This window comes from Thermobia domestica, chromosome 13 (genome assembly GCF_964235325.1).
Source record: "Thermobia domestica chromosome 13, izTheDome1.hap1.1, whole genome shotgun sequence".
Taxonomy (NCBI): Eukaryota; Metazoa; Arthropoda; class Insecta; order Zygentoma; family Lepismatidae; genus Thermobia; species Thermobia domestica.
Genome location: NC_137466.1, coordinates 153,483,207 through 153,498,981, shown reverse-complemented (window position 1 = coordinate 153,498,981; position 15,775 = coordinate 153,483,207). Strand labels below are relative to the sequence as shown.

The 15,775-nt window shown below is 32.7% G+C and overlaps 1 protein-coding gene across 4 annotated transcripts in view; it reads right to left on the bottom strand.

The window, feature by feature from the left end:
- Positions 1 to 15,775, bottom strand: part of LOC145668640 (uncharacterized) — a 745,356-nt gene that overhangs the window by 71,456 nt on the left and 658,125 nt on the right. For all 4 annotated transcript variants that reach the window (XM_081736683.1, XM_081736684.1, XM_081736687.1 and 1 more), the window contains one exon: positions 4,423 to 4,549. In XM_081736683.1, the coding sequence (XP_081592809.1) occupies positions 4,423 to 4,549 (127 nt within the window). The remainder of the gene's footprint in view (positions 1 to 4,422; positions 4,550 to 15,775) is intronic.

Genomic DNA, 15,775 nt, shown 5'->3' with positions numbered 1-15,775 from the left:
TTGTTTGGTGTGACAAAAATCAATCTTCTTGGATTAAAAGATCCAATATATTTCAATCAAATATTTTCTTGTAAGTCTTTTATATCTGGAGAACTTTATAGTGTCGCCAAACCCAAACTACCACTTAACTCAGTATGATGTGCTTATTCCGTAGAAAATACGAAAACTCGATTTAGGGGCCGTTCAAAACTTTTGTGGCCCCTGATCCAAAAACTAATTATTGGCCAAGATCCATTTTTTTGATCATTGCTAAAATTCTTGGCCAAGATCGCAATCTTTTGATCCATTTTTTTTAATCATTCCTAAAATTCTTGTTGTAAATTGATTTTAATCGCATAGAACAAAAATTAATTGTAAATAATTTCCAATTATCTAAACTCTCAGTACTTTTAAGAGAGGGTGAAATCCACTTCTTAAAGTACAGACATATTTTTTTCGGAAATACTCTTATCAGGCCACATGACCACGATTCCAATCTACGTCCGAGGAATTTCCAGTTTTGGTCGTTGCAGTTGAGCGCACAATTTGATTATATTATTTTCCTGAGTTCTGTGGAAGGCTCAAGTAATTTTACCTGAAGGCTATACTACGGTACTTCCCGCCGTCGTTTTTTTTTTCTTCCTCATTTCATACGCGGTTGACAGCTAAGGAAATAACTCCAGACTCATTGACCCCATGAAGTATGTGCCGTAAAAAAAGCACAAAGACAGGAAGCATGGAAGTCGCTCATAACTATCTAAACAAACACTATGTCTATTGCAAAGCCACTAATTTTTGTGTGGACAAGTCAGAATTATACTCTGCTTCCTATTATATGGAGCTGGTAATATATGACATTATAACTAACTAATCAAACATAATCTGGGATTCACTATGTGAAAAACTAAATCAAAATATATATATGGTCATTTTCACAGATTGCAAGAGGGAAGGTCTATTTAGGTGCTCTTACGGAACTTTTCATGTAAGAATAAAATAATTACATTCGTACTCTGCCATTACTGGCAGGTCACTTCCACAAACTGAGAAACTCCATGCAGCACGGTCTTTAAGCACGTGTGCACCTCTGTCTTTACGTACGAATTTTCTGTTTTGATATAATCCATTAACTATAGCATTCCCCCTTCCCTTCTTTTCCTGCTACTACCGTACATTCTCGTACTTCCCTCATAATACAATTGTTTCTCAGTCACCACCCCAAGTACTTTGTAAATACAGCAGCTCAATTATCATTTAAAGAATGTTTAAAGAATTCGGAATCTCAATATTTCAGAGTTCAACTCAGTCTAATCAATAATAATATCTCAGAATTATGAAATATAATAATAATAATAATAATAATAATAATAATAATAATAATAATTTTTTATTATTAATAATTATTATTATTATTTCGAAACATGTTACTAAATCATTAATACTCTTGGCAAGGAATGTTCAAAAGTTCAGAAATTAATCATCTTAGTAGGTTTCTAGCGGGAGATGATTACCGACAATATTGAAACTCCATTTTTTAACTATGATTGTTAACCAACTGTGCTAGGTAACTGCCAATGAGAATTTGATGGATGATACAATATATATATCATCTCACCAACAGCATGTAAAACAAAAAGTATGTAGAAAATACTGAAGTACTGTGTATAATGATAAATCTTTATTGTCGAAGACTTTGAAACTGAAAATCCATGAAAGGATATTATGGGATATTAATTGAAAATTCTATAGGAAAACTGCCATTGGGTAGACTAAGATGTATAAGAGAATATTAAAGCAAGCATCGCCAACTAAGAATTATTCTGTTTCGGACAACACTGGTGATCTCGCAGCAAGTAGGTGTCACTTACTTCACATCACAATACATGACAGTTAAGAACTAGAGGGAATGAACACTCACAGCACCTCTTAAACATTTTGTGTATCACCAAAAAGCATGGTATGAAGTGTACAATGGTGCTGCAGAATGGCACTCACTTTTGCAATGAATGAAAAGAGAATTTGTTTCTCTGAATACAAAGGCAACCCCATCAAAAACAATTAATTGAGAACATTTCATTATTATGTAGTTCTCAATTGAATTTTGGCTTTGTTTTTCTATTCGTAAATTATACGTATCACTACGTCCATTATTTGCAACTGTTTAAAATAAAATTCGATTATATGTATAGATGACGAAGTACAGGTTATATCTGTCCCTATCTCCATTCTTGGTAGCCTAGCACACTGTCGAACTGGTTATCTTCCTCGCAGGCTTACTCGGTGCGAGTTTTCGAATTGCGAGCTATAATGTGTTTGCTTTCAGAGTCCTGAGTCTGACATCTCAAATATGGCAAACAGTCAGAAAGGTACGTAGTATCAGTACTTAATGGGCTAGACTGGCACAGAATAGGATCGAAAGGTGGAATTTTTGTTTCTGTGGCGTTGAGCTTGCGCATGTCTCAAGCATAAAAGTACGTAAACTAATAAGTTCAGTTATCCCAATATTTACAAAATACAATAAAATGAAACAAGTGTTTCGGAAATATCTGATAAATGCCTCGATTAATCAGGACTTCATGGAAGGAATAAGAAATGGACGCCAATGATTTTACTAGCAAAACTTTCAAAGAATACGAAAAATCAATACAAGATCGCTTACGAAAGCTAATTTAAAACCTACGGAAATTATACAAGAATAGAAATATTTGAGATTATCTTAACAAAAATAAGAATTAGAGTGTACTTTGAAAGAGTCTCAATTATCTAAACGTAATAAATTTAGAAAACCGAATTTGGAAAAGCACGGTTGCAGCGAGAAGCTGGCGAACTGAACGATCGCCACAGGCATAAATATGTTGAGTGTTACAGATCTACATCAGCGTCGTCTCTATTTCTACGAAGGTGACTCACTAGTCTTTAAATCAAGTTATTCTACAGTTTACGGCGATGAATATATATTTATCTTTTTATTATGTTGTACCTCGATGAGAAAAGAAGTAGGTAATCGTTGTGCTTTGAAAGTAAGTAGATACTGAGATGTAGAGATAGTTTGTTTCCCCCTTGCTATGGTTCTGCCGAAAAGAATCCGTTAGAATGGAATGTTCTTATCTCTACCACACTGACACGTTATATTACGTTAGCTATCATCCTATAATCATATGAAACCTAAATGAATTTAGAAGAGATTGACGTAAGCATTTTAAGATACTAATATAGACATTAATTTTACACGTACAATTGCAAAAGCTAAAACGGATTAAGAAAAGAATTCAATAGATCCTGTTATGAAAAGCCACAATGGAATATTAATTCTAAAGTAAAGTCCTTTGGAATTATCATCATCTGATACTAAATGACCTTTACTCATTATTACAAATAAAAGAAAACCGTCAGATTTACAAGTGAAGAACAAAAGATATTGATATAAAAGGTTATGATTTTGATTACGCACTGATTTCAGGAATCCGTCACACAACTCCCACTTATATAGTAAAGTTTACACTGCACGGCACACGTGTATCTAATATATGCTTTTCTCATTCCTTCACATTTTGATGTTCTATCCTAGAATGGCAACTTTAGGAGTTATCTAGAGATCTACAGTGCATCGAAACGTATTAAAAGAATGCTGTTCGTAAAAATATAGAGGGTGTAACAAAAAAGTACGGCAAAATTTCAGGGGTGGATTCTTTATGGGTAGATAAGTAAAAAAAAAAAAAAAAAAGTCCGGAAATGGATCGTTACAGAGTTGCGACTATTGAGCCGCCTGACGGTATGAAATAGTCATAAACTCGACGCCCCTCAATGTGACCCAATTTAAACCTCAGTAGCTCAGCTCCTAATTAAGCTTGGAAGATAATTTCAGGCGGCTTAATGGCCGTAACTATGTAAAAATCCATTTCCCAACATATGGTCATATGAACTTTTCTACTTATCTACCCCTGAAATTTTGTCGTACCTTTTCCTTACATCCTGTAAGTATATTCTTGGTGCTAGTTCAATTGGAGGGGAAAAGTCCCGCAAGCGAGAAATCGGGTTGAATTCTCCACTAGTCCATCAGCGATAAAAAAAAAAAAAAGTAATACCATCGTAACCTAATGATGATTATAGATGTTTACACAGAAATTTTATCTATACTTAATCAAGAAAATCTTGACACTATTTACCCTACATTCGACAATTAAAAGTATTAAAATTTAGCAGCAGAAACTAGTGAAATATTTTGAAAGCAAATGAGTCATATTTTCATCAAAACACGCCAAGCTGTTTCGGGAGGTGGAACATTCACTCTACAAATCATCATCACTGAATTAATAATCTGCTGCAAGGAATGAAGTACGTATTTCAAAAGAAAAACAAATGAGCTGCTTACGTAATTTGAAATAAAATCTTTCAAATGGAAATTAAAAAGGAAAGAAAATTAAAAAAAAAAAAAAAACTTACTTGGATGGCGTAGTTCGTACTTGGATGGATCCAGATTCTTTTCGGTACACACTTGATTTAGGATATCGGCCAACGGTGTCCTAGGGCTCACCCGCGTTACGAACAGCTGGTTTCGCGGTAGGTGAACCTGAAAGAGAAATGAACAAGAAAAAAATTAACTATTATAGTGTAAATAACGAATCATCTGCTCGTTCTCAGAATTAAAGCATGAAGTTAGTTTTCTGTCATTCGGAGAGGAGAGAAGAGAAGAGATGAGGTTATACAACAACTGGAAATCAAGATATGAAAAAAAAAAAAAAAAAAAAGGTACGTGCACGAGTTTGAATTATTGACTGAAATATATTTACAAATAATAAGCAAAAACACGAGAGTATAGAAGAGCGCACTGCTTCACATATGCAAGCAATGTTAATGCATATCACCTACGAATATGAAAATTTTAATGATCTGTACAATAATTTCCTTTGTAACATTGCACAGTAAACTTGGAATGTTAAGAATTCATCGCATGTTCATCATTCACAGCATGTATACTTAGTAGATAAACTATTTTTAGTAATTTTGTACAATTGTTACAGAAATAATTACGGATTTTTTTAAAATTATGGTTGTCAGAAAAAATCTTTAAATTTCTTTTTAAAACAAAATTGTAATAAAAATATTGAAGACCAGCTGAAATGTTCGTTCTTCCCACGGGAAAAATAGGTTTATGGAGAAATAATCTCTCCTTACAATACGCATTTCAAAAATCAATAAGATACCTTGTTCTTCGCTAACCCCCTACGATACGTTCTCTAATTAATGTGACACACTTGAGGTAGGCATTAACTATGTTAAAGAAGAAAAAAATCGAACGGGTAAGCCGCTTCCGTGGTGCAACCACGAACAACAGACAACTTCGATTCCAACCCTGGCGGGAAAATAATAGAAATTGCCCTTTGCCTTCGTTAATACAGTAATTTTGGAAAATGCTGGGTCACGCATCCGATTCTTTGTAATGAGGACTATATACGAAGTTTCATTTTATTAACTTGAGATTTCAAGTAAGTTTGTGATGGACATCGTGTCCATGGGATTTTCTCGGGTCCTCTCGTTTCCTCCCACTTCATCATTCCACAGATTCTTGCGTTATCATTTGCTTTAATCATAGTCTCCCTCAGCCTAAACGACATAAACGTGGGACGTTAAACTGAAATATTTCATTTTATTTTCATTACATTGATATTTGAGCCCTCTACTCCCTCCCCTTAGGATTACCATTAATCCAAGTAACGACTGGAACCTAGCTACTATATGTATTATGTTCGAAAATACATTATAAAGTTGGCAACAGTTTTCCCATGGTACGATCACAACAGACGTACCTTTCAATGTGGAGAAGGAAAAAAAAAAAAAGAGGAAGATATAGAAAATTCCCCTTTCCCATTGAAACAAATTTTTAAAAAATTCTGCTTATTTTTAATGAAAAGTTTAGATGTCGAGTTTTATGCCTAACTTAGGAATTCATGTGGCATTCTATTCTGGGCAAAACATTTGAATCCCTTTGACCTCTTTCAACATACTTAAAAAAAAAAAATCCTTTCCCATTCATTACTCTCGTAACGAAAGTAGTTATCTGTTCAAATTTCACGTTCTTAGATGAGTTAGCGTGGTCTGGGTGACCCATTATCCCTATCAGAAACGGAATTTTCGCAAACTCTGAATACCTGTCCCCTTTACTTTAATTATATAACGAATTTTACACATCAACTTGAGTGAATTCGTACATTACGCACTTTCTGAACAAGTAGTAGGAAATATTAAAGAAATTGCACTCATTTTCCTTTTAAAAAGTGGAGGTTTTGCAACGCTGAAATATCCGTTTCTTTAAGAAATGGATATGGATATTTTCTTAATAAAGAGTAAATAATGGCATAATTTGGTATTACAGAAATTACCTCTTTCCCCACAGAAGCAATGTTCGAAAACGCTGAAACACGCTGTCCATTGTTTTTATTTAAGAATTTATATACCGAATTTCGCATCTTCAACTTAACCGAATACCCACACTCGACACTGTGTGTAAATGAAGGGAAATTTCAAAACTATTACAACTGCTCGTTCTCGTTCTCTCTCTCTCTCTCTTTTCCCTAAGGAACGAAATTTTCAAAAATGCTAAAATACGAATTACATTATTTTTAAAGTCTACATGCTGAATTTCAGATCTCCAAGTAAGCAAATCCTCACATTCGGCACTTTCTGATTAAACGAAAGCAAATTAAGTATTTTAGAAAATGTTCCCCCTTTGTCCCATCCCCCTCCTTAGGAGCAGATTTTTCTAAAACTCTTAAACACGTGTTTTGTTTAATATTTTTAATGAAGAGTTTATATGCCTAGTTACATCTTTCTAACTTGTGATTCGTGAAATACACTATTCTTAGCAAAAATTTGAATCTCATTACCCCCTCCCTTAGCATACATATTTGCAGAATTCTTCCTTATCTTTTGCTTTCGTCACAGAGTATCCTGTTGAAATTTTACGTTTCTATTTGTACTAGTGTGCCCTGGGCTATGATCAATCAGTCACTTTTACTCTGTTATATAATAGTATAGACTAAAGTCAAATATTTTGGAGAAAACTCGGACAGTCGCATTCTACCAATTCTTTCATTCAAAATCATTCACTTTCATTAATCATCTGTCTTATTTAGTCTAAAGAGCATAATCATGGGACGTTAAATAAAATTTCATTACTTCGGGAATTTACTAATTGGTTAGTGTACGCGCCTTTGGCGTGGGAGACCTGGGTTCGATTCCCGGCGGGAGCTTATGTGGTTCGGATTCCACGTTAATCAGTAGGTCCACGTCTCATATAGCCTCTCTGCTGAACGGGACGTTAAACTCAAAATCAACTCAACAACTCGGAATTTCATTATAAACTTAAATACTTCGGAAAGAAATGAAATCGAAAAGTGTCCGTCTTTAACATGCAGTTCAACGTTTTAATTTATAGCAATGAAACAATGGTTATTTTGCACAAAATATTCCATTAAAGATATGAAAAGTGAATCATCAAAAGATGGCAGCATATGCCTCCTATGAAGGAGTCACATGTAAACCAAAATTTAAGGAAAATTAGTATAATTAATTATAATTGTTAAGTGGACTGGATTGGCGCAGAATAGGCGTCAATGGTGGTTTAACTATTAATCTCACAGATGGCATTGCCAATTGCATGCTCTGTGACATCAAAGTCTACTGCTCCCTTTCTCATGAAGTACACAGACAGAACAAGGAACATGCAGGAAATCTGTTGAGAAAGAGCAATGGTGGAAGGGAAACAGGAACATCGATAGTTTTGCAGACATACTACCATGACCACATGTACAATTCACACTTTTTTTTTTTTTTTGTGGTATTATACCATTCTTGTGGCATTATACCTCGATCCTTCTCCTACTTTGCAATAGTGTATCTCTGTCATTCCACTAACTAAAATCGTGATACTACTTCATACAGCAGAAAGCTGATAATTACAATCTTAAGGTAAGTTTATCAAATAGATGGCAGCACTTCTAAATCTTTCCAATGTATTTTGTGAGAAGCGACAATATCAACAAATAATTCAGTCAATATTAACTGATGGATTTCGAAACTTCGCCCCTCCCCCTAAAAACAATCAACTAAGCACTTTTTTTAAAAAATAAAAAAAGTTTTGTTCTTTCATTGTTGAGAGCATGTTTCATAAAGTAAAATTAAGGATTTTCAACAGTAAGTAAAATAAAATAATCACAAAGTACACGAATCATCCTCTAATACAACTTGGCTCTAGACAAAGTTTGAACATCCATCTCTTGAATTTGAATTAACTATTGTTAATACTGTCGTTCTTTATATATATATATATATATATATATATATATATATATATATATATATATATATATATATATATATATATAAAGGAAGAACAAACATGCTGCAATCTATTGGCGATAATCCGAGTTTTTATACTCACCTTAAGCCATGAAAGTCCGTGAATTAGTTCGATAATTTCGAACAGAAAAAAAAAGCATTAATGAAACCAATGGCTTCACACGATCTCCAAATCACGAGTATTCAAGATAGTAACATTGCAAGGCACAATATTCTTTGGTACGCGCAGTCAAGCTTTGGACACGCGCAAAAAATAATAGTACTTTAAATCACTATCTTGCTATGAGATTAAATTCCTTGAGAAAAAACTGTACCACGGCTATAAAATTTTAAGAACCACATCTATAACAGCAGTTAATTTGTAATCAAATTGTCGAATTCTCCGCAAAGCTAAGATGATCAAAATTTTAATGCCAAGTATTTTAATTTTTCTAACACGCAGGATCTTGATCAGTTGAATAAGTGAGGTACAGCACCAGTTGCGGATAACAATACAATACTTAAATTTGTTTCTAGAAATAACTGTCGTTGCATTAATATTGATGTCAGAACTTTTATTTCCGATACGTTTTACACTATCAAGGAAATAAAAACGGTTTGGCTGATGGAAAAGTGTGACTTACGGGATTTTTTTTTTTTTTCTATACAAGTAACTAATATGGAATTTTCTCTTTTTACGATTCTTCATTCATTCTATCCAACAAAACATGTGCTCACGTTCAGTAAAATTCTGATACTGAGTACGAAACGAAATGTCGAACATGATTGCTTTTTCCAGTAAGTTATCGAGATCAAGTCTACCCCTTTCCCCCCTCCCTTTTGCACTACTTCAAACATACAAACGCACTTACAAGTAGTGACCAAAGCATGTAAAGGATTGTTCTTGTAAAGCTTTTTTTTTTTTTTTTTTAACTTCCATTTTACTCAAGAGTACAAATTTCAATTAGTAGGGAAACGGGAGGAGCATAAACTTGTTTAAACACGTGGTTCGATTTGCGAATTACACAACACTGACAGCTGTCTTGATAATGGACTGACAACATAAACGAAAGTTGCATCTTCAAGTGCATGTGGAATTTCTCTCGACACAGATACCGAACACCGAATTAGGTCACACATCTATCACACATATATACAAACACACACATGCTTGACAGTATGTGATTCACGTTAAGTTGATTTTTTTAAAAACTGCTTGGATGTAAAATTCTATCTGATTGACTATCCCGTGTGCGAATTACTTTTTCGTATACAGACAAGTATGGCAATATCAAATTCATACAATAGCTTAACAACTACAACAGTTACTTCATGCGACTTAAAATAAGCTTAGAAAAAAAAAAAAAAAAACACCAGATGGAATTAATATACCCAGACTTTTAATACAAAATTGATGTCGTTCACTCTCAGAAGATGCCAGTACTATATCATTATATAAAATTTTCTATTCATTTATGTATAAACATTTGTTTTTCGTAAAATCAGAAAAAAAAAATAGTATTACTGAAAATTTACATTGTATTTTCTTAACTTATATCTAAAGAATTACATTTATTTGTTAAAATTTGAATTGAACAAGTTAGTAGTTTTCTTTTGGTATCTCCACCAGCGGTGCACTACAGTCTTGTATTGTGTCAATCCAGCCCGTGAACTTTTGTTTCTCAAAGACTAGACCGGTTTAAGGAGAGGGGGAGGGAATATGATGTACTTAAAATGCTTGTAGAATTTGATTGATATTTCTTAAGGCCAAAAGACTAGAATCAACAAACGTTTCAAAATAACAGGCCAAAATAACAGGCAAAAAAAAAAAAAAAAAAAAACTATCATCGTTGGACAATTGTTTCATTACTATAAGAGCGCAAGCCATATCATAAGTAGTGAGTGATCAATGTTATCTTAGTCATTATATTATATATGCTTATTACGAATTCACGGCTATTATATACAGGGTCTTTATGAGCTATACCAAAATAAGAGAAAAAAGTTCATATGGACCTATGGCGGAAAGTGCATAGTTTCAGAGCTAGGGCTGTCCAAAGTCGCGAAAATGCCAAATTTCAACAGGCCCTATTTCGAATTTGAGAGACTGGATGGTGGTCCTTCTCAGCGTAAAGAAATTCACGCATACGCAATCCAAAAATGCATATTTCATTAATGTTCAATGGGTGTACGGATTATTCCTTGCAGGGTGAAATTCCTAGACATGCCATCAACCGAATTTTGAGATATGCTCTGACTATGATTCGTCCAAAATAGGCAAACGATAAGCTTTGACAGCAATGAACACGGAATCCTTTAGCACGATGTCGGAAGTATTAAGGATCTTCAGCAGCACGGTCTCTCGTACTCGGGAGAATGCATGGTGCGATGTTTTCTTTCACGCTTATAGTGAAGAAAACGTGAAATATACAGTGACGAAATACATATCATCACATGTTATTGCGAACACAAAGAAACAAGGAACTGCCGGTTCCTAGCACTTCCACCTTCCTTCCGAAGCATTGGATGTCCATTGTTGTCAATTTTTACCTCCTGCCTACTTTTGACCCTTCTTGAAATCAGGGTATATCTGAAAACTCTATTGAAAACATATCTGATAATTATTACACCCTGTAGTTAATGATCTTTTCACCTATTGACAATTGATGAAATATGCACTTTTCGATTGTGTATGCCTGGCTTCCTTTACGCTGATAAGGACCACCATCCACAGTCTCTCGAATTCGAAACAGGGCCTGTTGAAATTGGGCTTTTTCGCGATTTTGGACAACCCTAGCTCTGAAACTATGCACTTTTAGCCATAGGTCCATATGAACTTTTTCTCTTATTTTGATGTGAGGAATCACCTCTTAAAGTTTGTCGGTATAGTTCATTAACACCATATTATATATATATATCCAAGATTTAAAACATTCTATTACACAGATCAGCTATAAAATGATTGCAGAATACAGAAGTTCTAAGTAAAGCTGTATTTATTTACATCTTTGACAGCAGCCTGAACTTTCCTTTACAGAATCTATAAATTGTCTCTATGTTTAGTCCAAGTTTCCTAATGATCTGCAGTTCAGGTTGTGTTAAATCTTAATTACACCGGTTCCTGCCGTCCCATCATTTGTTACTTATGTAAGAAAAAATACCTTCTGGGTATAAAGAAAAGAAAAGAAAGACGTAAGCTCTAGGATTAAATCAAATCGGGAAACAGAAAAAAAAAAAAGTTCAAAAAAATTGTCCCAAATACGGGAGAGTTTTCAGCAAAGTGAATTTATTAGTCTCTGAATTTACCAGAAGAAAGTATCAATATGCAAGTTTTATCAGTAAATGGATCCAATATCAATAGTCTAATAAAGAATCATTATAAGGGAGTTCTCAACTGTAATGTTACAATAGATAATATTTTGCTGCTTTTCTAATGTAAAACTAGTAACTTAGGGGCTACTGACATTAAGTTAATATACTTAATTATGTATTATTTTAAGTTAAAAATAAAGATTATTTCTTATTCACTAACGAAGAAACAAGACTGAAGTACCGTAACTGATAATTTGTTATTAACACCCGATCAAAGGTTTGAACTACAAACCTTTATCAGTGAACTATTTACTAATAGTTAAATTGTGAAATAGTACGTGAAGTTTATTTCTGTGCATATAACGACTTCAACTTGTTATTTGTCGAGAACAAATTCGTTTATATTTAACATAATACGTAATATTGTTGCATCAAGTTGCACGTGTAAATTAAAATTGCAAATAAGTCTTTAAAAGCACGTACGTACGTAATAAAATTATTCAATAATCTTGAGTTACTTTATTTACATACCAAATGTACTCACGAACTGGATATTAACACAATTACATATAAATTAGTGTGTTTTATATACCAAATGTGTTTTAACAATATTTACATGAAAAACTGGGTTCTGATAAACATTCTCGGCTACTGAAATATATTATTTCAGTGTAATGTTTTATAATATATAACTTCACAGCTCTTAGAATTTACCATACTTTATATAATAATAATAATAATAATAATAATAATAATAATAAGTCGCACTAAGAGAAGTACGCTGTAATCTAATGAATTAAACTATTACTAAAGATTTCATTCATAGGAAATAGTTTTCCTCGATAGAAGAAACTTTTCAAGTCGTCTCGAAAGAACACTTGTATCTAATTCTAAAAGAAATTTGATTCCATCCTTGGCCATATGCATTTGCGTTAGACATGTCTGCGCGTCTTCATTTGGATTTTCGGTTTTATCTGTCGTCTCCCCTCCTACTCAATGCCGCCAATTTTCCCACCATTCAGTTGTACTTATGATCCAATCGTTATATGCTAACATAAAGGTTTTATTTAACTCTTAGACTTCCATGTAATGACAATCGTAACTTATATATACACATTCCCACCATATTATACTATAAATTTGTCAATGATTTTTAAACGAATTAATAAATTTCAATGTTCAATTTTTCAGAAACTTTCAGATTTACGAGTTCTCTAATTTCAATCAGTATACTACCAATTCGTCCTTAAGTCTCTGCACTTTATGGCACGAATATCCCAAAACTTTATTCTCAATTTATGCTTACAGTAAAGCTGTGCGATGCATCTCTCCATATTTAAAAATATAGATTCAAAAAACATTACTAATCGGTATTTCGGAATGAGATATTCAAAATTTGTTGATATTTTTCAATATTTTGATATACTCAATATTTCGACATATCGATCAAGTTTTGATATTCAATTCGGATATCGCAAAGCCCTACCTTACACTCCAGCTCCCTAATTTCCAATTTTCCATATACATCTTGTGTATTGAGAAAAAAAAATCGCTAAGCGTGGTCAACTTAGTGGCCCTACTAATTACGATAAAAAAAATGGGCTCCAATTCACTTTGCCGTAGAGTACTTATATAAGTACATGCAATATTAATAGAGGCGAGTACTTCTGGTGATAATAAATAAATAAATAAATCTGAAGTACTGAAAGAAATGCGTACTGGAGCTCTTAAGTGTAGAAAGTCTTGAAGTAAATTTTTCAGTATTTTCAAACAAATATCAAAATATCCAATTGCATTGAAATCCGTTATTGGAAGTTTAACATAGATACCACCTGGGATATTATGTTAAGAGTAACACACTTTGTGTGAAAAAGACTAAGTTGGATAAAATATAAATAATAATAATAATAATAATAATAATAATAATAATAATAATAATAATAATAATAATAATAATAAAGAAGAAGAAGTTAGTCCAAAGCTCTTCATTACTGTCTAGCCGTCGAAGACAAGATTGGTTGTCGAAATTATACTAGGGACATAAAAATAAGGATTCTCAGGGTACATTATAGTACAAGTTAATCTATAATGGAAGATTGTGCCTCCGTGAACAAACTAATGCCTCTTATATTAGCAACATGGAACATATTCTTTCTTTAGATAGCAATGCAATGTCACAATTAATTGTCGATTTTTACTTTATGATCAGACGGTAGTCTTTTTTCTTTTTTTAAAATCCTCTCTCAGGACTAAGTCCTCTAGATCAATTTTAGTTTATCTATAGCTTTTACAGCACCAGAGTATGTGAGTTCCTTTACATACGTACCCACACTGGAACTGAATCGGCACTACAGCAATATTCGCAGAAACTGTGTGTGTTGCCCACATAACAGTCCATTTCAAAAAACCACTGCACAATGATTTTTTTCAATCTTTTTACACTTAGAACCGTCTTAGCTGAAGCCCTTCCATAGATGAATTCTTGGAGACAAAAGTCGACAATGAATACCCGGATTAGGAACCTTAGAAGATACAAACAAGTCCCTAGCATGCGTATAACTTTGGTTGCCTACACTAGCATGTATTCAGCATTGTAGCTACTAGCTATGTTTTTATTATTATTATTATTATTATTATTATTATTATTATTATTATTATTATTATTAAGATATAAATAGCCATAGACGGAAAGTTAATTGAAAAATTTAACGGTTTAAAATTAAGGCAAAATAATTGATTAAAATATAAAGTAATATCAGAAAAAATAATTTTCATTATTATGAAATTAGAATAGTCTTGAGTTGTGAAAGTTTGTTGTGTTGTTGTTGTGTGTGGAATTTAATGGATAAAATTTCGGGCATGGGAAAATACAATGGATTATTATAGAGTTACTGTTTCCAAACAAAACTGATAAATAATAAATCACGAAACCGACGAAAAATCAATGAAATTGTGTATTTTTTTTTTAAACCTAACTTTTGTGTATGTTAGTTTTATGAGAAACAATTTTTAGATATTCAAAATCACGTCAAATGCAGGTACATACAGTATAATAATCTTCAATAATTATGATTTTATCGTTACATGGTCCAGACTTCAAGGCAAGTTGGGGTCAATTTGGGAAAAAGGGCCTGCATTAATCCACTTCTCCAGTGAAACTGGCCATAAAGTATTTGAAATAAGCCGAAAATAAAAAAATAAAAAAATAAATAAATAAATAAAAAATAATAATAAATCTTGCAGAATATGGTTCACATGGTTTTCGATTTTTTTAAATTGAATGATTGCAAAAATTATTAATTAAAAATTGAATCCCGTAAAATTTAATTGACGAAATTTATAATTAATAAAATCCTTTAACTATTTAATTTAATCATTAGTTTTTTAACGGTGTAACTACAAGTCTTTAAATAGCAATACCCATTAACATTGCTGTATACAGCAGAGATGGTTCATTCGGTCCATTACAACTTTTTCATATTTTTCCAAGTATTACGAAAGTAAAAAACACTATGATTGGTTAAAAAAAAAACATTTAACTAACAAATATTGTATAAGACTCACTAATTACAAATCCACTTTTTCTAATACTCTTGCGTTTTTTGGTACCATTTGCCGAGTTACCTAATGAAACACATTTACACAACACGCAAAATTTACCTTTTGATGCTCACTATGTGACATCAGTTCCGATTTGCGACTACGAAGTTTATGACGTACACAAATTTTTGTTTAAAGTTTTAAAAAATACTTTTAAATCACCATTTGATAAATGAAAAAAATCAGTAAGTTACAGTTTAACACCAGATTCGAACTAAATATGCCAACAACAGGAATCGACCACGTACAACACGCACTGGAAACATCTCGTTATACGACTACGTAAAATCTCTCGTCACGTAAACTGATCATAAGAAAGACTAACTTACTAACAGTAGCTACTATCCTAAGAACAGTAAGAGATTTAACGGTACTAAATTCAGTTCACTGCAAGGTACATTGTTGATTATTTAGAAATCAATCATGTAAACATTTTCAGTTTTTAAAGTGCTTTAATAATTGAAAACAGTCCACACAAACTGGTGAAACTTTTTTTTTTCTTGTACAGTTGAGTTAAAAAAAAAAGATTTACGTTTCATTGCATTTA